This window comes from Scatophagus argus, chromosome 19 (assembly GCF_020382885.2).
Source record: "Scatophagus argus isolate fScaArg1 chromosome 19, fScaArg1.pri, whole genome shotgun sequence".
Taxonomy (NCBI): domain Eukaryota; kingdom Metazoa; phylum Chordata; class Actinopteri; family Scatophagidae; genus Scatophagus; species Scatophagus argus.
Window position 1 is genome coordinate 105,689 of NC_058511.1, and position 17,137 is coordinate 122,825.

At 46.9% G+C, this 17,137-nt stretch overlaps 4 protein-coding genes and 2 non-coding genes across 7 annotated transcripts; 3 read left to right on the plus strand and 3 right to left on the minus strand.

Annotated features, from left to right (window-relative positions):
• The first annotated feature begins 2,412 nt into the window (after positions 1 to 2,412).
• Positions 2,413 to 4,051, plus strand: mettl22 (methyltransferase 22, Kin17 lysine). Its single transcript, XM_046373132.1, has one exon. The coding sequence runs from the start codon at positions 2,797 to 2,799 to the stop codon at positions 3,940 to 3,942; it is 1,146 nt and encodes a 381-aa protein (XP_046229088.1). The 5' UTR covers positions 2,413 to 2,796; the 3' UTR covers positions 3,943 to 4,051.
• A 468-nt stretch (positions 4,052 to 4,519) lies between these two features.
• LOC124050677 (ribonucleoside-diphosphate reductase subunit M2) lies at positions 4,520 to 8,559 on the plus strand. Its single transcript, XM_046373439.1, has 11 exons — positions 4,520 to 4,723; positions 4,848 to 4,957; positions 5,188 to 5,256; positions 5,839 to 5,991; positions 6,147 to 6,263; positions 6,577 to 6,710; positions 6,792 to 6,886; positions 6,968 to 7,101; positions 7,265 to 7,369; positions 7,467 to 7,580; positions 8,025 to 8,559. Exons 2-11 carry the CDS (start codon positions 4,868 to 4,870, stop codon positions 8,175 to 8,177), a joined length of 1,164 nt encoding a protein of 387 aa, XP_046229395.1. The 5' UTR covers positions 4,520 to 4,723; positions 4,848 to 4,867; the 3' UTR covers positions 8,178 to 8,559.
• On the plus strand, positions 7,635 to 7,773 carry LOC124051121. Its single transcript, XR_006841767.1, has one exon. It is a non-coding gene; the product is annotated as a small nucleolar RNA SNORD94 (small nucleolar RNA).
• Positions 8,560 to 8,686: 127 nt separating the features above from the next.
• Positions 8,687 to 12,181, minus strand: lgals8a (galectin 8a). 2 transcript variants are annotated; one of them, XM_046373441.1, is made up of 9 exons: positions 11,945 to 12,181; positions 11,267 to 11,355; positions 10,916 to 11,126; positions 10,712 to 10,831; positions 10,570 to 10,620; positions 10,198 to 10,224; positions 9,612 to 9,700; positions 9,260 to 9,425; positions 8,687 to 9,028 (listed from the first exon to the last, which is right to left on the minus strand). In XM_046373441.1, the coding sequence occupies exons 1-9, from the start codon at positions 11,981 to 11,983 to the stop codon at positions 8,879 to 8,881; spliced, it is 942 nt and encodes a 313-aa protein (XP_046229397.1). In that variant the 5' UTR covers positions 11,984 to 12,181; the 3' UTR covers positions 8,687 to 8,878. The 2 variants fall into 2 exon arrangements, with proteins under 2 accessions (XP_046229397.1, XP_046229396.1); XM_046373440.1 differs by lacking the exon at positions 11,945 to 12,181 and having other exon boundaries at positions 11,267 to 11,476.
• Positions 12,182 to 12,879: 698 nt separating this feature from the next.
• On the minus strand, positions 12,880 to 16,857 carry LOC124050675 (ribonucleoside-diphosphate reductase subunit M2). Its single transcript, XM_046373438.1, has 11 exons — positions 16,655 to 16,857; positions 16,421 to 16,530; positions 16,122 to 16,190; positions 15,387 to 15,539; positions 15,115 to 15,231; positions 14,668 to 14,801; positions 14,492 to 14,586; positions 14,277 to 14,410; positions 14,009 to 14,113; positions 13,798 to 13,911; positions 12,880 to 13,353 (listed from the first exon to the last, which is right to left on the minus strand). The coding sequence occupies exons 2-11, from the start codon at positions 16,508 to 16,510 to the stop codon at positions 13,201 to 13,203; spliced, it is 1,164 nt and encodes a 387-aa protein (XP_046229394.1). The 5' UTR covers positions 16,511 to 16,530; positions 16,655 to 16,857; the 3' UTR covers positions 12,880 to 13,200.
• LOC124051122 lies at positions 13,605 to 13,743 on the minus strand. Its single transcript, XR_006841769.1, has one exon. It is a non-coding gene; the product is annotated as a small nucleolar RNA SNORD94 (small nucleolar RNA).
• Positions 16,858 to 17,137: the final 280 nt, after the last annotated feature.

Here is a 17,137-nt window from a genome sequence, read left to right on the forward strand (position 1 = left end):
CGTAGGAGGACGAAGAGGAGGACAGGAACGCCACAGGCTGCTATTCATCCACGGACAGAAACCAACAAAAACCTGACATTGCACTGGATTTTTTCAAATCTTGCTTGTTTTTGTACCCTCTTTCCGTGTATAATCATGTTTACTTCATGAGTAAGTGTCATGTTTAGCAACATGTATGCACTCTTTATTTTTTTTGCCAAAGTATCATGCTTTTTTATTAGCCTACTTCTGATTGTTTGTCTGTGACTGTAAATACTGTAAATATATTGATATCTATATGAATGTTACGTGTATTCCAATCTGCATTTATTGACAGTACGAGATATTGATATTTTAAAAATGTCAGTGGACAGTATTCTTCACTGTGATACTACCTACTCTCTTTGCTTTACACATTATTATTATATTATTTAACAAACATCTGTTGAGGAAAAAGTGCTGTTTTTGATATGTTGATTTGGCCCATAGTGTAGCCAGTAAGAAAATACCTCATGTTATTAAATGTTATACTCAGTAATTAGGCTTATTTCAAATTAATCCCATTTCTGAACATTTGCCTGTAAGCGATGGTGAAGAGTATGGCTTTTGTAATAAAAATGTACCACAAGCAGGACTTGTTGGTGTTTTTACCACACTACAATTGATCAGGGGACATTTTGGTTACTTCAGTTTTTCTATTCATAAAAAAGGGAAAGTTAAAGGAATATTTTTTTTTCCATCTGTGATTATATCCATCTCATGTGAGTGTACAGTTAGCAGGGCTTACCATAAAGGCTGGCAGCAGGTGGAAAAGCTAGCTTGGCTTTGACACACTGAAGCAAACATCCCCACAGTCTTTATGCCAAGCTAATTAACCATAAAACGAGCATTTAACCTGCCAAGTACTTTTACTGCACAACTCAGAAGTAAACATTAATGATACTCTGAGTATTTGAACAGTGCACACATAAAAGATTGCTATTCACACAGCCACCAATATCCACAATCATGCAGCCATACGGCCATTAATAATATATGATTTAAATATACTATCGATTAAAATACGAATTATTGCACATAATTATTAAATACTGTAACGGACTGGGAGAATGTTGTCTGTTTAGTTACAGAGCTGTGTAGTTCAGCAATGCTTTATTTGTTGCTGATTGACAGCAGTTAAACAGGAAGGGATTATTTCTGGTTCTGTGTGTGTATGTGTGGAGAGAGAGAGAACGCGAGATTTGCGAGAATCAGGGTCTTCTTCTTTGGTTTTTGGGGTTGTTGGTTGCGTGCTGGCGTGGACTATGGCCGACAGTAACCTGTGTAATTCTGACAAATAAAGAAGAAACCCAGCGAACCAAAGTAGTTTTTTGTGTGACGCCACAATACTTCTTCCAGTACGACATATACTGCAGCCTAACGACGTACAGAACGACCACCACGCTGAATCAACGGCTTTTATGGTAACGTTTTGTTGTACAGTTCCGCGTGTCGGTGCTCCAGACAGATCAACCATGAATCTTCAGTAACTGAGTTGAATCCTCTGCTGTGAACGTGTCTGTGAGGAGGCGGATAAACTTCGGGTCGACGCGATGTTGCTTTATATTAACACATACGACGTTCTGCTCAACAACAGCGCTTCTCTTACGTGTTGCGTTATACAACCCGAGCGCCGCTCACTGTCTCTCTTTCTCTCCTTTTCCCCACACCACCCGGTAACAACGGTCAACCAATCCAGAGCCAGCGCTCAGGGGGTGTGACCAATGGGAGACGATGACGTTCAGGCAGGGGAACGCGTCGTTGGTGTGAGGTGCACGCCTACTTGCCTTACTGACCGACATTCAGCAGAAGCCAAAAAAATGACCAGAAAAGATAAAAATATATAAATAAAAACAGGAGTCTGGTGGCAGCAGAGCAGCCAGAGTAACACTGACACCATGAGGATGGAAGCGGTACTGCAGTAGAAAAAAATCTCACTGAAGAAGACAAAAACAATACGATGAAATCTCAAATCTTTTACTCAAGTAAAAGTAAACGCAGGGCAGAAATACTCCGTTAGAAGAAAAGGTAAAATATGAATTAAGTAAGAGTAAGAAAAGTATTAGCAACACAATGTACTTCTTGTAAAGATTATATATTGTTAGGCTAATATTTTATGTTTTTACACAATACTGATGACTTAATGTGCAGGTAGTGACTTGCAGGTTTACATTAGAGAGCCTGTATTTGGGTGGCCTGTCTTGAGAAAATGTGACCGTTTTGTCAGATGCAAATTCAGTCAGACCAGAAACAGGACTGATGGAATGACATTATTTACATCTTTAGGATGGGGCATCTAACTGTTTGCACAACATTTTAAACATAACAAACATTTTTCTTTCCTTTTTAAGTCAACTGAACATCATGAAGCTATGCTCAAGCAGTCTGGTTTATATTCTGAGTTTGTGTCCTTTCTCAGTTCTTCAGTTCCTACGTTTGTAAATAATGTGACAGTCTGAAAGGGACACGTCTGGGTTTGTTCTTCACGACGGAAAGGTCCAGGCTTGTCCCCTCTGTGTATTTGAGACACACGTCCTGTACTCACTCCTGCCGCTAGGGGGCATCGCTGACAGTTGACCCACTTTTAAGTTGCGTCGTTGTCTTTCCAAGCAGCCAATCACAGCGCTCCTTCCCGGAAACAGCTGATGTATATTTTGGGCCGTTTGAGGAGAAAATGAGGCGGTTATTTCTTCTCCAGGAATAATTTGAAAGTGAATTTTTACGATCAATTATTGTAGGACAGTCTCCACATGCAAGATACCTTAGTATTTTAATATCATGGATCAGATCACTTTTCATCATGACACTGTGCTGTCAGACGTCCACATGCTGGTGCCCAACGCACGCCATCTCATGACACGCCTCAACCGTGTTGGACAGCCAGTCTTCATCTCCAAGTTCAGGATCCTGTCAGGTAGTGAACGGCTGAACAGCAATGAGCCGGAGAAAGGTTTGCAGGAGGCCTCTGGAGGTGGTGACACACAGCGGGAAGGTGGAGGGGATGGCGGGGCAGGAAACGTGGAGCCACTGTTGGACGAGGACGGAGACATTGACATCACACATAGACCGAGGAAAATCCCTGAAAGCAGCGACCGAGACCCCGTCTATCCCATCATTCTCCAACAGTCCAGCTCTGTCCTGGAGGCAGAACGGCAGAGTGATGACGATGATAAGTGTTTGAATATTAAGGTTATAAGAATTGAGCACACCATGGCCACGCCCCTGGATGACGTCGGCAAACAGGTGTGGCGAGGGGCTTTCCTGTTGGCAGACTTCATCCTCTCTGAGCCGCTCACGTTCCGGGGAGCCACAGTCCTCGAGCTGGGAGCGGGAACGGGATTAACCAGCATCGTCATGGCAACCACCGCCAAAACAGTGTACTGCACAGACGTGGGAGAAGACCTTCTGAGCATGTGCAAGAGGAATGTGGCATCAAACATACACCTGCGGGAGCCGTCAGGCGGGCAGGTGAAGGTCAGACATCTGGACTGGCTCCAGGACGACCTGTGTACAGACTCTGAGGTGGAGTTCAACTGGACGGAGGAGGAAGTAGCGGACATGTACGACCACACCAGCTTCATCATCGCTGCCGACGTTTGCTACGATGATGATCTGACTGACGGCCTCTTCCGGACGCTGTACCGACTGTGCAGTCATTTTGCTCACAGCTGCACCGTTTTCATCGCCATAGAGAAACGGATGAACTTTACTCTGCGACACCTGAACGTTTCCTGTGAAGCCTATGACCATTTCACCCAATGTCTGTCCCAGCTTCAGGGCCTGAAGGACGGGCGGTGCAACTTCAGCGTGGAGCAGCTGCCTCCCAGTTTCGCCCAGTTTCTTCTCTATGAACGCATCGAGCAGCTGGAGCTGTGGAAGGTGACCGCTGCTCGGCCCGCATCAGATCCAGTCCCGCGGTCCTGACCCGGACTCTCGGAGCTCCAGTTCACAGCTGGAGGTCAGATCAATCAATTAACATAAGCTGCGGAGTAATATAATGTGACAAATAAAGTTCTTTTGGGAGTTTTTGAAATGGCTCACTGATTCTTTGAATGAATTTAGAATTTTTTTTTTGTCTTGAAGTAAAGGAAGTTATAAGATAAGATGAACTTTATTGATCCCGCAGTGGGGGAACTTACTTGTCGTGGCAGCTCATAAGAGCAAAAAAAGAAGGCAAAAAATTTGCAAAAACAGTTACAAAAATATAGAGGTAATAAATTAACAATTTACAAGTACAATAAACACAATACAATATACAACTATATACAAGTCCTCATAAGGGAGGAAAATAGGACGAGATTATCTGCTGGCAGGAAGTCAATGTCTTCCCGCACTGTGGTCCGGTATAATTAAAACATTTTATCATTCTGAGTAAAACACAACCAGAAACACAGAAAGTCCCACTTTAAATCTTTTCCACTTTTAACCTTATACTTACAGCATGTAAGTTTTTATATACCAGGTACATTGGGATCGTAGTTGAACAGTTTTAATGTGCAAAATTAGAAATGTTGCGCAAACGCTAATTCAGAGTTTTGTAACCCGTCACAAACAAAGCGTTTCGAATTTCCCGCAGTCCGTCAGCGGGCACGTGATTGCGATTCGCAATCTGATTGGTTTTGTCGCAGCGTCAGTTTTAAAGAACCTCCACGAGCTGCGTTTGTATTGGCCAGCTGTGTTCTAGCGCCAAGATCTCAACAAAAAGTTGAGCGGACAGCAGAAGCCGCTTCAGTCTCTGCTCTCCGTTTGTGTTAGCCACTAGTTCGCTTAGCTTTTCTCGCTCTTTTCGCCCGCACTTTTAACTTCTTAACTTATATTTTATCTGTCAGTCTGAACTCAGGGAATCAAAATGCTTTCTGCTCGCTCTCCTCTTTCCGTCAAGAGTGAAAACACACTCAGCGGTGCGATCGGCAGCATGTCTCTGGACAAAGAAAACACGGTGAGAGCAAAAATACCCGCAGAGCTCATGTTTCGTGTGCGCTTTCACAGTGAACTTACTGATTTTTCAAAGTGAAAACTCACGGCAGCCATTTTCCGACCAGTTCAGTCCGATCCACTCAAGTCTACTCTGTATTTCAGCTGTGTGGTGTGATAAAATCAAACGTCCGAATGCAATGTGGGAACTGTTTTGGTCTGGTCTCTAAGGACTTCTTGTCGCTTATCTTTCAGCCTCCGAGCCTGAACACGACCCGCATCTTGGCGTCTAAAGCCGCGCGTAAAATCTTCGACGATCCTGCGGTAAGTGAACCAAAGTGTGCTGAAAGCTGCTGTAACAGACGGAATGTCTGTGCTCATGTTAGAGTCGGTGCTGGGGACACTGTGTTGGTCGCGGTGCTCATGTGGCGCCTAAAATGTGGCTTGTGGCGCCAACAGGACGATCAGCTGTCGCTGTTGCTCTGAATGTTCTCCTGCAGGTGACGTCTTCAAAGAGTCGGCTGTTCGCTTTCTGGTGGTGTCGGTCACCGTTTTTGACCGTTTCTCTAAAAAGAGTGTAAACATCCTGGTATTTTTTTACTTTGTACCTTTTTTACTTGACCTACCTGCACCTTTATTTCTGCTACTCTTGTGCTGCTATGACGATGTGAATTTCCCCAGTGTGGGACTAATGAAGGCCCATCTCATCTCATCTTATCTTATCTCTTAGTTAATATCAGAAGCGGAGATTCCCCTCAGCCGACCAGCTGAAGCTGAGACAGTTTGTCGTTTTTGTTCACAGTTGCAGTTCCAGCTCAAACTTGACTTTCTGAATAAAGTCTGACATTAAGGTCGACATCGGCGCCTGTAGTGACGGGTGTTCCCTGTGTGTTTTGTGCCCTCCAGCCCAGAGCCGTGAAGAAGAGCGGCAGCGAGGAGGAGGAGGAGGAGCCGCTGCTGAAGGAAAACCCTCGTCGCTTCGTCATCTTCCCCATCCAGTACCACGACATCTGGCAGATGTACAAGAAGGCCGAGGCTTCGTTCTGGACCGCAGAGGAGGTACAGATGGACGCGGGTCAGGGGGTTTGGATCACGTTAGCAGCACAGTCGTGTCTTTATTCACATGTACTGTGACCAACTGAACATGGTCACGTGTGCAGACCAAGCCTCCGGCTGCTGGATGATGTCGCGTTCACGGCTCGTGTTTTGTCCAGGTGGATCTGTCCAAAGACCTGCAGCACTGGGAGTCTCTGAAGGACGAGGAGAGGTACTTCATCTCTCACGTGTTGGCTTTCTTCGCTGCCAGCGACGGCATCGTCAACGAGAATCTGGTGAGGACGGCCCACATAGTTAGTCAGTCCTCTAGTTTCCCCGTCTGCTGCACGTCCCATCAGCTTCAGCCAGAAGAAAGATCCAGTGACCCTGTGAATCAGAGCACAGACTGGACTCCTGTTGTCCTGTATGCGGACGTGCTGCACAGGAAGTGTGTCGGTTCCCCCTGAAACCTTTGGATGTTAGAAAGCAGCAGTAAACTGAGGGAGCTTTAGTTGACCCCGCTTGAAGGAAAATCTTTGAGTTCTAGCAAAGATCAGAATAGCTGCAAATGAATTTTCTTTTGATGGCTTTCCTCTGTGTGACCACCAGGTGGAACGCTTCACCCAGGAAGTGCAGGTGACGGAGGCCAGGTGTTTCTACGGTTTCCAGATCGCCATGGAGAACATCCACTCAGAGATGTACAGCCTGCTCATCAACACCTACATCCGAGATCCCAAAGAGAGGTGAGACTCCACCCTGTTAGTGCTGCTGGCGGTCTGTGCCGGTCTGTGCTGGTCTGTGACGGTGTGTTCAATGACCTGCAGAGAATACCTTTTCAACGCCATCGAGACTCTGCCGTGTGTGAAGAAGAAGGCCGACTGGGCGCTCAACTGGATCGGCAACAAAACGGCCAACTACGGTAAACGCCGCACGTTCCTGGCCCATCAGGTTTGACGCCGATCTCTTGTCTGGCACTGATCGTAACTCTGTGCTCCTCCAGGAGAGCGTGTGGTGGCCTTTGCCGCCGTGGAGGGAATCTTCTTCTCCGGTTCCTTCGCTGCGATCTTCTGGCTGAAGAAGAGGGGCCTGATGCCCGGCCTGACCTTCTCCAACGAGCTCATCAGCAGAGACGAGGTGACGACCGCTGACTACATCACACAGCAGGATCACTGCAAAGCTTCTTCCTGCTGCTTTAGCGGAACGGAAATCACTGGAGTTTGAATCTGTCTGCGGCCGCTAACGTTGTGTTCAGGGTCTGCTCTGTAAACTGTTGTCTGTATCCTTGTGTTGCCTTCAGGGTCTGCACTGTGACTTCGCCTGTCTGATGTTCAAACACCTGGTGAAGAAGCCGCCGACAGAAACCGTCACCAGCATCATCAGGAACGCCGTGGAGATCGAGCAGGTCGGTGGACACGGACGGATGGAGGCCGTCGTCGTGGTTTCTCCCAGCCGCCGGTTTCTCTGGTTTTCACGTTGTGTGCTGCTGTCTTTGTGTTCAGGAGTTCCTGACCGAGGCTCTGCCCGTGAAGCTGATCGGGATGAACTGCGAGCTGATGAAGCAGTACATCGAGTTTGTGGCCGACAGACTGATGCTGGAGCTCGGCTTCACAAAGGTGAGCGCGTCTCGACAGACCAGAGGCCGACGGGCGGAGCCGCGGAGGACGGGGTCTGTGATGATGAGAAGCGCAGGGGTACGGACCTCAGCCGGTGATGGGGGCTGAGTGCTGCTGCGGACGTTCTGATAGGCGGACGAGTGGTCCGCTGACAGAGCAGCAGCGGCACGAGACAGACGCCCGTCTGAACAGACCCGCCGCGTTGGCTCCGACAGGCCGGTCAGGTTAGCGCACGGACGCACCCGGAACTGGACGAGCTTCACGCGTGTCCACGTGTCGTTTGTGTCCCGCTGAGCCGCTGCTTTCATGCAGTGAAAGTATCAGTCACTGTGTAGAAGCGCTCTTTGTCAGACACAAGCGCAGCGTCTGAGTGTACTTGGTTAAAGACGCGACTCTGGAACGAAGTGGCTGAGCTGACCTCTGATCTGCCTCGTGTCTCTGTAGATCTATCGAGTGGAGAACCCCTTCGACTTCATGGAGAACATCTCTCTGGAGGGAAAGACCAACTTCTTCGAGAAGCGGGTTGGCGAGTACCAGAGGATGGGCGTGATGTCGGGCCCCACCGACAACACGTTCAGGCTGGACGCCGACTTCTGAGGGGCGATGTGGAGCAGCAGGAGACACTGGAGTCCACCTTGACACCCTGCGGACAGACTGGTGCAGAATGCAGAGCAGGGAGTCCAACACTATACAGACTGTCAGGGCCCATGCAGGGCAGATGAACCGTTTCCTGGTGCAGCTGGTGAACAGTTGCATTAACGAAACAAATGTCATGTTTTAAATTGTTTTACCTGCATTTTCTAATAAAATGATTTTTGTGAGTACTTTTAAATCTATTTTTGTCAGATGTGTATATTTGATGTTTATTTTGTAATGTCTTTTGTTTTTGTAATTAAAGTCAAATCAACAGAAACTTTTTCTTCTGTTTTCTGAAGGAGAGCAGCTGTTACAGATTTTAATAAACATCTCACTGGTCTCACTTTTAGTTGTATGGTTGGTTTTAATCTGAAGCTGATTAGCAGAAAACCTGAAGTGAAGTCAATGAAACTGTTAATCCACACTGAACAGATGGACTCCACCCATCCAGGACAGATTTACTGTTAGTTTATTTGACTACTTGTCCCATGATGCACTGTTTTCCTCTGACAGACATGCACGAACAGGAACATAGGGGAAAACAGTCTGATCACTTGGTTCAGACATTTTCACATAATGAACTTTGACAGACCGTCCAAATGTGTTAAACCCCCCGTTTTGATCGACGTGATGCCTTTACTGAACTGTTCTCCATCCTACAATCAGAGCAGCTTGACATCCAGCAGCGTCACATCTCCCAGCACCTCCAGCTGGCTGACACGGCTCAGGTCCTGCACCCGGTGCTTGTAGTCCAGCTGGTGGAGCCCGTTGACTGCAACTCTGAACTGCTGCGAGTCACACATGATGATCATCTGCGCACACAATCATCATGAGAAGAGTTACTGAGGGTTTCATTTCGTCTGTAACCGGAATCAACGCCTCCACCCAGCAGTCAGCAGTTTCCGTCCACACTCGGATAAAACATGTAGCGACCGCCTGATCAGAACCAATGAGGATGATCTATAACCCAAAATGACCACTCAATCTGTCTTCTGTTCTTGAGTTCTGCTCTCAAAAGCTGGACAGAACAGATTGTGTCCTACCTCAAAGTACTGTCCGGCAGCAAAGGGGAAGGAGGCCAGAGTTGTCTCCTCTGGACCCCAGCACTCTGACAGGAAGGAGTTTCTGACCAAGACTCCTTTCTTCAGACGAGGGTTCAGGTGAAGAGCGATGTCGGCGCCGTGGGAAGCTCGCAGGTTGACACAGAAGCTGAGACAGAAAATGACAGAAACACCGCAAACGATTCTGGTTCAAAATATACAAATAATTAATGGTCTCTTAAAGATTTAGAAGCTTCAGTGACGTCTGTTGACAAACATTTTAATGCGAAGTTTTTAGCGACGGAAAATTTGAGACGCATCATATTAAAGTGTAAGACGGACAGTTGTGCCGTACCTGTCTGCATTCTGATTGGTTTGTCCTTTGACCATGATACTGCGTCCCACACTCAGTCCTTTATCCAGCTCAGCTCTGAAGGGGACCCTCTGCAGGAAACCAGATTTCATCAAACACTACGACAAGCAGGTCTCAGATCAGCTGAGTAACAAAACAAGAGGGAAAGACAGAAAGAACACAACTAAAGACAGAAAGAAAAAAGGTATCAGTGAAACAAAAACATGCTGCTTCTCTAACAACTCAATATTTAGGGTCCACTTTCTTGCTCGTACTTTAATGTTACTCATGTAAAAAGTTAAAATCAAGTTCAGTCGTGAGGAACTAATAATCGTTAAATAATAATAATCAAAATTAATATTCGAAATAAAGATGAGACAGATGAAACAGGTCTGAATGTGAATGACTTTCATTTCAGTCTTTTTCTGTTGCTGGCTTTTGATAATGCTGCAAATGTTTTGCCAATAAAGATTCAGGTGGAAAAATTAAGTCATTAAAAAAAACTGGAAAAGTCACATAAACCCTGTGATGTTTAAATTATTCTAACCACAATTTTCCATATGAAACATCCTGCAACAGTAAAACTCACCAAGTCACCTGAAGGAGAGATTATTGGCTGGGGGATGAAAAACACAAATAATTCAAATTAATGCAAAGAGAAACAGTTTTCTGAGCTGCAGTAAAACTTTATTCTTCTCTTAGCTGTGGTGTTCCACAAGGCTCCATTTTAGGTCTGCTGTTGCTTCACGTTCATGTGTCTCCTTGAGGACATTGCGTTTCAATATTTCATCTTTACATTTTTATTCTGATGACACTCAGTTGTATGTTCGTGTAACGCTTGTTTTTCTTGATAAATGTTGATATTGATCTTTATTCCTGCAGGTCGACTAATTATGTCCACTCTGACAGCAAACAATTAAGGACTCAAAATCTTCGGTATTCAGAGAGTTGTTGTTCTTACATTAATTTCTGGGTCCTGGTTGGTCAGGCTGAGTGCAGGAGAACCTGAACTCTACAAACATCAAGAAAACATTTCATTAACGCTCACTGCATTGTTTTATCAAACAAAAGATGTTTGTTTTCGACCGGTTTGAGTGACTCACAGAACTCGGGACGACGCCGACAGCTTCAACCCTAACCTTTCCAGAGATGGACAAAGTGTCGACGAGCTGCAGCTCCAGACGGTGTTTATACTCCAACACATGAGCTCCGTTCACTGCAACCTGCAGCAGAAAGTACTTCAGCTGGGGTAAAAGTACAACACGAGCGCTCCCCATACTTGCAGCAACAAAGGGTTCGTCTCTCACCTTAAACTTGTCTTTCAGGACAAGGACGATCAGTTCAAATGTGGCGCCGGCGGCGAAGGGCATCTGGTGCAGGATCTCCTCCCGGCCCCAGCGCTCCCCCTGCAGCGTGTTGCACACGATACACGGCGACCTGGAGAACCTCGGGTTGAAGTGAAACGCGACGTCAGCCCTCGGCTTCACGCTGCTGCCACACGTGAAATCTACCTGGAACCTGCAAGACACCGAGGGACGACACGTGGGGCGTCACCTGGCTGAACTGTGGCTGACTGTGTTGTCCAAACCACGTGTCTGCTGTGGACATCTCTGGACATCAAGCAGGTGCAAGAGGTTTTAAACTTTGCGAATCCTCACCTGTCGGCGTCAGACGGCACCGAACCCTGAATGAGAACCATCTCCCCCGGCAGCAAGCCGCCCAGGATCGTCCCGGCGAAGGGAATCGTCTGTGGGGACAAAGTCAAGCAGGACCAAAGAGAAGCACAGCAATTTGGTGACGGGAAAATCTTGTCCATAACACAGCTGGAAGATCTGAACTGATAATGAAAAGAATCATTCGTCCCATCTCACTAGTCATTAAATCATTTAGCATTAGCATCATATTAAAAATGATGAATGTTTTAGTTTTTCCGCGTGTGTTTTCAATTGTCTAATGCGGAACTCAAACTTTTTCTGGATCCCCTTTTAAATTCGGCTGAACTACAGTTTAAATGAAACGAGGTCCAATTCGGTCAAACTCGCAAAGAAAGCGAGCAGCAAAACTTTCAGCGGTCAATTTTGTTAAAATTAAGTCATTTGGTGGATGAAATATATTTAGTACTCTTCAGGAATGCTATCAACTTGTGGACACGGTATACATAAAAATGTCGCTTCCAATATTCAGAAAATTATTTTACTCTTTTAGCTTTTGAACGTAATGGTAAATTTAGCTTAGAGAAGACGCCAATTACCCAAACCCATCGATAATTATTGCATTTAACGTCGCTGAAAAATGATAAAAACAATCGTTTTACACGAGATAAACTTAAATTTTACCGGCTTTAAAAACGTCTGTCTCGGGTTTGTAATCGACATTTTGGAACAGAAGATGCTAGTAGCTGGTTGCTCTTTGTTTACTTCCTTCTTTTACGTCACAACGGTCGACGGCAACAAGGATGGGACGAAGCGACTTAAAATCAGAAAGTGTGAATACACACGGGACTAAAATGTTATTTTAGAAAAATGCTCATTATGAATATGAGTTTGTAATGATTTATTTCTCCTTTCTTGACGTTTAAATGGTTTATATCAAATAGAGGCGCCTGCGCAGAGTGATGACGTAACTGTCTGCTCCTAATTGGCTGCAGCGGTTTAGTGGACACAGTCTCATGATTCCAATAACTGATTAAACCTCCGCCCTGAGCTGCCAGTCACCTGATGTGAATGATTCTTAACTTTACTGTCGTTCCGGATTGCAGTCTGTAAACTCGCCAAACTTACTTCATTTGGAAGAATCGATATTGAAACGGAACCAAAACGATTTGGTTATTGGTGTTAACTGCTTATACGGAGATTTCCCCTCTTTATAACAACTTAAATGTCAGTCTCACAGCAGCTCACAATAAAAATCAGATCTGGTCACTCCAACAGGATGTGACATCACATGCACCTTTTACTGCAGTAATTTTATCTTTCATGACTTATTTTCACTGTTAGGGAAGAACAATAACATTTAATAATTATGGCAAAACAAAATTTTCCTTCTGCTCTAAATTAAAGACACAGCAGTGAGAAAGGCTCCAAAAAATAAAGTCACTTCCTGAGTTTCAGTGTTTGTACCTACTGAATGTTTCATAGACACAATAACTGAATTATTCAACAGAATTAATTAAACTCTGGTTGTGATTTGGTGAATCTTCTCACCAGTTCAACATGAAGCTGCAGCCTGTTAGTGTAGCATAACAACCAGCAACTTTAAATGAACAGAGACGACAGTTTTACACTTTATTACAAAAACTAAACAACTGTACAGAAGAAACCACATCAATGTTGCAAAACAAACTAAAACAGTAGATTTTATAAAACAAAGAAGATTAGTGTACAAAGAAAATATAAAATCAAGTTTCTGGTGCAGACGTTATGAGGTTAACTCATGAGGTTAATGAGTCTTTCCCACATCGGAAGCCTCCTCTGAACTGATCCCAGGTCTGCAGTGTGACAACTGCCCGAAGAGCTCATTTCTGATTCCAAACAGCTGTGAAATAAATAAAAACAAGTCCAAAAATTCACCACTTCAGACCCCACGTCGCCCCTCAGAAGTCGGCGTCCAGCCTGAACGTGTTGTCGGTGGGGCCCGACATCACGCCCATCCTCTGGTACTCGCCAACCCGCTTCTCGAAGAAGTTGGTCTTTCCCTCCAGAGAGATGTTCTCCATGAAGTCGAAGGGGTTCTCCACTCGGTAGATCTACAGAGACACGAGGCAGATCAGAGGTCAGCTCAGCCACTTCGTTCCAGAGTCGCGTCTTTAACCAAGTACACTCAGACGCTGCGCTTGTGTCTGACAAAGAGCGCTTCTACACAGTGACTGATACTTTCACTGCATGAAAGCAGCGGCTCAGCGGGACACAAACGACACGTGGACACGCGCGAAGCTCGTCCAGTTCCGGGTGCGTCCGTGCGCTAACCTGACCGGCCTGTCGGAGCCAACGCGGCGGGTCTGTTCAGACGGGCGTCTGTCTCGTGCCGCTGCTGCTCTGTCAGCGGACCACTCGTCCGCCTATCAGAACGTCCGCAGCAGCACTCAGCCCCCATCACCGGCTGAGGTCCGTACCCCTGCGCTTCTCATCATCACAGACCCCGTCCTCCGCGGCTCCGCCCGTCGGCCTCTGGTCTGTCGAGACGCGCTCACCTTTGTGAAGCCGAGCTCCAGCATCAGTCTGTCGGCCACAAACTCGATGTACTGCTTCATCAGCTCGCAGTTCATCCCGATCAGCTTCACGGGCAGAGCCTCGGTCAGGAACTCCTGAACACAAAGACAGCAGCACACAACGTGAAAACCAGAGAAACCGGCGGCTGGGAGAAACCACGACGACGGCCTCCATCCGTCCGTGTCCACCGACCTGCTCGATCTCCACGGCGTTCCTGATGATGCTGGTGACGGTTTCTGTCGGCGGCTTCTTCACCAGGTGTTTGAACATCAGACAGGCGAAGTCACAGTGCAGACCCTGAAGGCAACACAAGGATACAGACAACAGTTTACAGAGCAGACCCTGAACACAACGTTAGCGGCCGCAGACAGATTCAAACTCCAGTGATTTCCGTTCCGCTAAAGCAGCAGGAAGAAGCTTTGCAGTGATCCTGCTGTGTGATGTAGTCAGCGGTCGTCACCTCGTCTCTGCTGATGAGCTCGTTGGAGAAGGTCAGGCCGGGCATCAGGCCCCTCTTCTTCAGCCAGAAGATCGCAGCGAAGGAACCGGAGAAGAAGATTCCCTCCACGGCGGCAAAGGCCACCACACGCTCTCCTGGAGGAGCACAGAGTTACGATCAGTGCCAGACAAGAGATCGGCGTCAAACCTGATGGGCCAGGAACGTGCGGCGTTTACCGTAGTTGGCCGTTTTGTTGCCGATCCAGTTGAGCGCCCAGTCGGCCTTCTTCTTCACACACGGCAGAGTCTCGATGGCGTTGAAAAGGTATTCTCTGCAGGTCATTGAACACACCGTCACAGACCAGCACAGACCGGCACAGACCGCCAGCAGCACTAACAGGGTGGAGTCTCACCTCTCTTTGGGATCTCGGATGTAGGTGTTGATGAGCAGGCTGTACATCTCTGAGTGGATGTTCTCCATGGCGATCTGGAAACCGTAGAAACACCTGGCCTCCGTCACCTGCACTTCCTGGGTGAAGCGTTCCACCTGGTGGTCACACAGAGGAAAGCCATCAAAAGAAAATTCATTTGCAGCTATTCTGATCTTTGCTAGAACTCAAAGATTTTCCTTCAAGCGGGGTCAACTAAAGCTCCCTCAGTTTACTGCTGCTTTCTAACATCCAAAGGCTTCAGGGGGAACCGACACACTTCCTGTGCAGCACGTCCGCATACAGGACAACAGGAGTCCAGTCTGTGCTCTGATTCACAGGGTCACTGGATCTTTCTTCTGGCTGAAGCTGATGGGACGTGCAGCAGACGGGGAAACTAGAGGACTGACTAACTATGTGGGCCGTCCTCACCAGATTCTCGTTGACGATGCCGTCGCTGGCAGCGAAGAAAGCCAACACGTGAGAGATGAAGTACCTCTCCTCGTCCTTCAGAGACTCCCAGTGCTGCAGGTCTTTGGACAGATCCACCTGGACAAAACACGAGCCGTGAACGCGACATCATCCAGCAGCCGGAGGCTTGGTCTGCACACGTGACCATGTTCAGTTGGTCACAGTACATGTGAATAAAGACACGACTGTGCTGCTAACGTGATCCAAACCCCCTGACCCGCGTCCATCTGTACCTCCTCTGCGGTCCAGAACGAAGCCTCGGCCTTCTTGTACATCTGCCAGATGTCGTGGTACTGGATGGGGAAGATGACGAAGCGACGAGGGTTTTCCTTCAGCAGCGGCTCCTCCTCCTCCTCCTCGCTGCCGCTCTTCTTCACGGCTCTGGGCTGGAGGGCACAAAACACACAGGGAACACCCGTCACTACAGGCGCCGATGTCGACCTTAATGTCAGACTTTATTCAGAAAGTCAAGTTTGAGCTGGAACTGCAACTGTGAACAAAAACGACAAACTGTCTCAGCTTCAGCTGGTCGGCTGAGGGGAATCTCCGCTTCTGATATTAACTAAGAGATAAGATAAGATGAGATGAGATGGGCCTTCATTAGTCCCACACTGGGGAAATTCACATCGTCATAGCAGCACAAGAGTAGCAGAAATAAAGGTGCAGGTAGGTCAAGTAAAAAAGGTACAAAGTAAAAAAATACCAGGATGTTTACACTCTTTTTAGAGAAACGGTCAAAAACGGTGACCGACACCACCAGAAAGCGAACAGCCGACTCTTTGAAGACGTCACCTGCAGGAGAACATTCAGAGCAACAGCGACAGCTGATCGTCCTGTTGGCGCCACAAGCCACATTTTAGGCGCCACATGAGCACCGCGACCAACACAGTGTCCCCAGCACCGACTCTAACATGAGCACAGACATTCCGTCTGTTACAGCAGCTTTCAGCACACTTTGGTTCACTTACCGCAGGATCGTCGAAGATTTTACGCGCGGCTTTAGACGCCAAGATGCGGGTCGTGTTCAGGCTCGGAGGCTGAAAGATAAGCGACAAGAAGTCCTTAGAGACCAGACCAAAACAGTTCCCACATTGCATTCGGACGTTTGATTTTATCACACCACACAGCTGAAATACAGAGTAGACTTGAGTGGATCGGACTGAACTGGTCGGAAAATGGCTGCCGTGAGTTTTCACTTTGAAAAATCAGTAAGTTCACTGTGAAAGCGCACACGAAACATGAGCTCTGCGGGTATTTTCGCTCTCACCGTGTTTTCTTTGTCCAGAGACATGCTGCCGATCGCACCGCTGAGTGTGTTTTCACTCTTGACGGAAAGAGGAGAGCGAGCAGAAAGCATTTTGATTCCCTGAGTTCAGACTGACAGATAAAATATAAGTTAAGAAGTTAAAAGTGCGGGCGAAAAGAGCGAGAAAAGCTAAGCGAACTAGTGGCTAACACAAACGGAGAGCAGAGACTGAAGCGGCTTCTGCTGTCCGCTCAACTTTTTGTTGAGATCTTGGCGCTAGAACACAGCTGGCCAATACAAACGCAGCTCGTGGAGGTTCTTTAAAACTGACGCTGCGACAAAACCAATCAGATTGCGAATCGCAATCACGTGCCCGCTGACGGACTGCGGGAAATTCGAAACGCTTTGTTTGTGACGGGTTACAAAACTCTGAATTAGCGTTTGCGCAACATTTCTAATTTTGCACATTAAAACTGTTCAACTACGATTCTCTTGTTCAAAACAAATAGTGTTCAAATCGTACAACAGAAAACTGACTTTCGTAATGAATTTAAGAGTAAAGCGCCATTCGAAACACAGGCGGTCCGCACATTTCCGACACACGCATTCTGCTTATGTTGTTACCAAACCGTCTTTATACCACAGTGTATCAATGTGTGAAATCAGTCTGGCTTTGTTTAAGTTGACATTAAAGTGTCATCATAATGCGTGACGGTAGTACGTGTAGTCGCTGAAGCA

What these genes read in the sequence shown, in the direction of transcription:
- LOC124050677 (XM_046373439.1), top strand. Translation starts at nt 4,868, where the DNA reads ATGCTTTCTGCTCGCTCTCCTCTTTCCGTCAAGAGTGAAAACACACTC. An exon ending in CTCTGGACAAAGAAAACACG is followed by an intron (nt 4,958 to 5,187) that starts GTGAGAGCAAAA and finishes CTTATCTTTCAG; the next exon opens with CCTCCGAGCCTGAACACGAC. An exon ending in AAATCTTCGACGATCCTGCG is followed by an intron (nt 5,257 to 5,838) that starts GTAAGTGAACCA and finishes TGTGCCCTCCAG; the next exon opens with CCCAGAGCCGTGAAGAAGAG.
- lgals8a (XM_046373440.1), bottom strand. Translation starts at nt 11,424, where the DNA reads ATGGACAAGATTTTCCCGTCACCAAATTGCTGTGCTTCTCTTTGGTCC. An exon ending in TCCTGAAAGACAAGTTTAAG is followed by an intron (nt 10,832 to 10,915) that starts GTGAGAGACGAA and finishes TTTCTGCTGCAG; the next exon opens with GTTGCAGTGAACGGAGCTCA. An exon ending in TCGGCGTCGTCCCGAGTTCT is followed by an intron (nt 10,621 to 10,711) that starts GTGAGTCACTCA and finishes TGATGTTTGTAG; the next exon opens with AGTTCAGGTTCTCCTGCACT.
- LOC124050675 (XM_046373438.1), bottom strand. Translation starts at nt 16,510, where the DNA reads ATGCTTTCTGCTCGCTCTCCTCTTTCCGTCAAGAGTGAAAACACACTC. An exon ending in CGTTCTGGACCGCAGAGGAG is followed by an intron (nt 15,232 to 15,386) that starts GTACAGATGGAC and finishes TGTTTTGTCCAG; the next exon opens with GTGGATCTGTCCAAAGACCT. An exon ending in GCATCGTCAACGAGAATCTG is followed by an intron (nt 14,802 to 15,114) that starts GTGAGGACGGCC and finishes TGTGACCACCAG; the next exon opens with GTGGAACGCTTCACCCAGGA.
- mettl22 (XM_046373132.1), top strand. Translation starts at nt 2,797, where the DNA reads ATGGATCAGATCACTTTTCATCATGACACTGTGCTGTCAGACGTCCAC.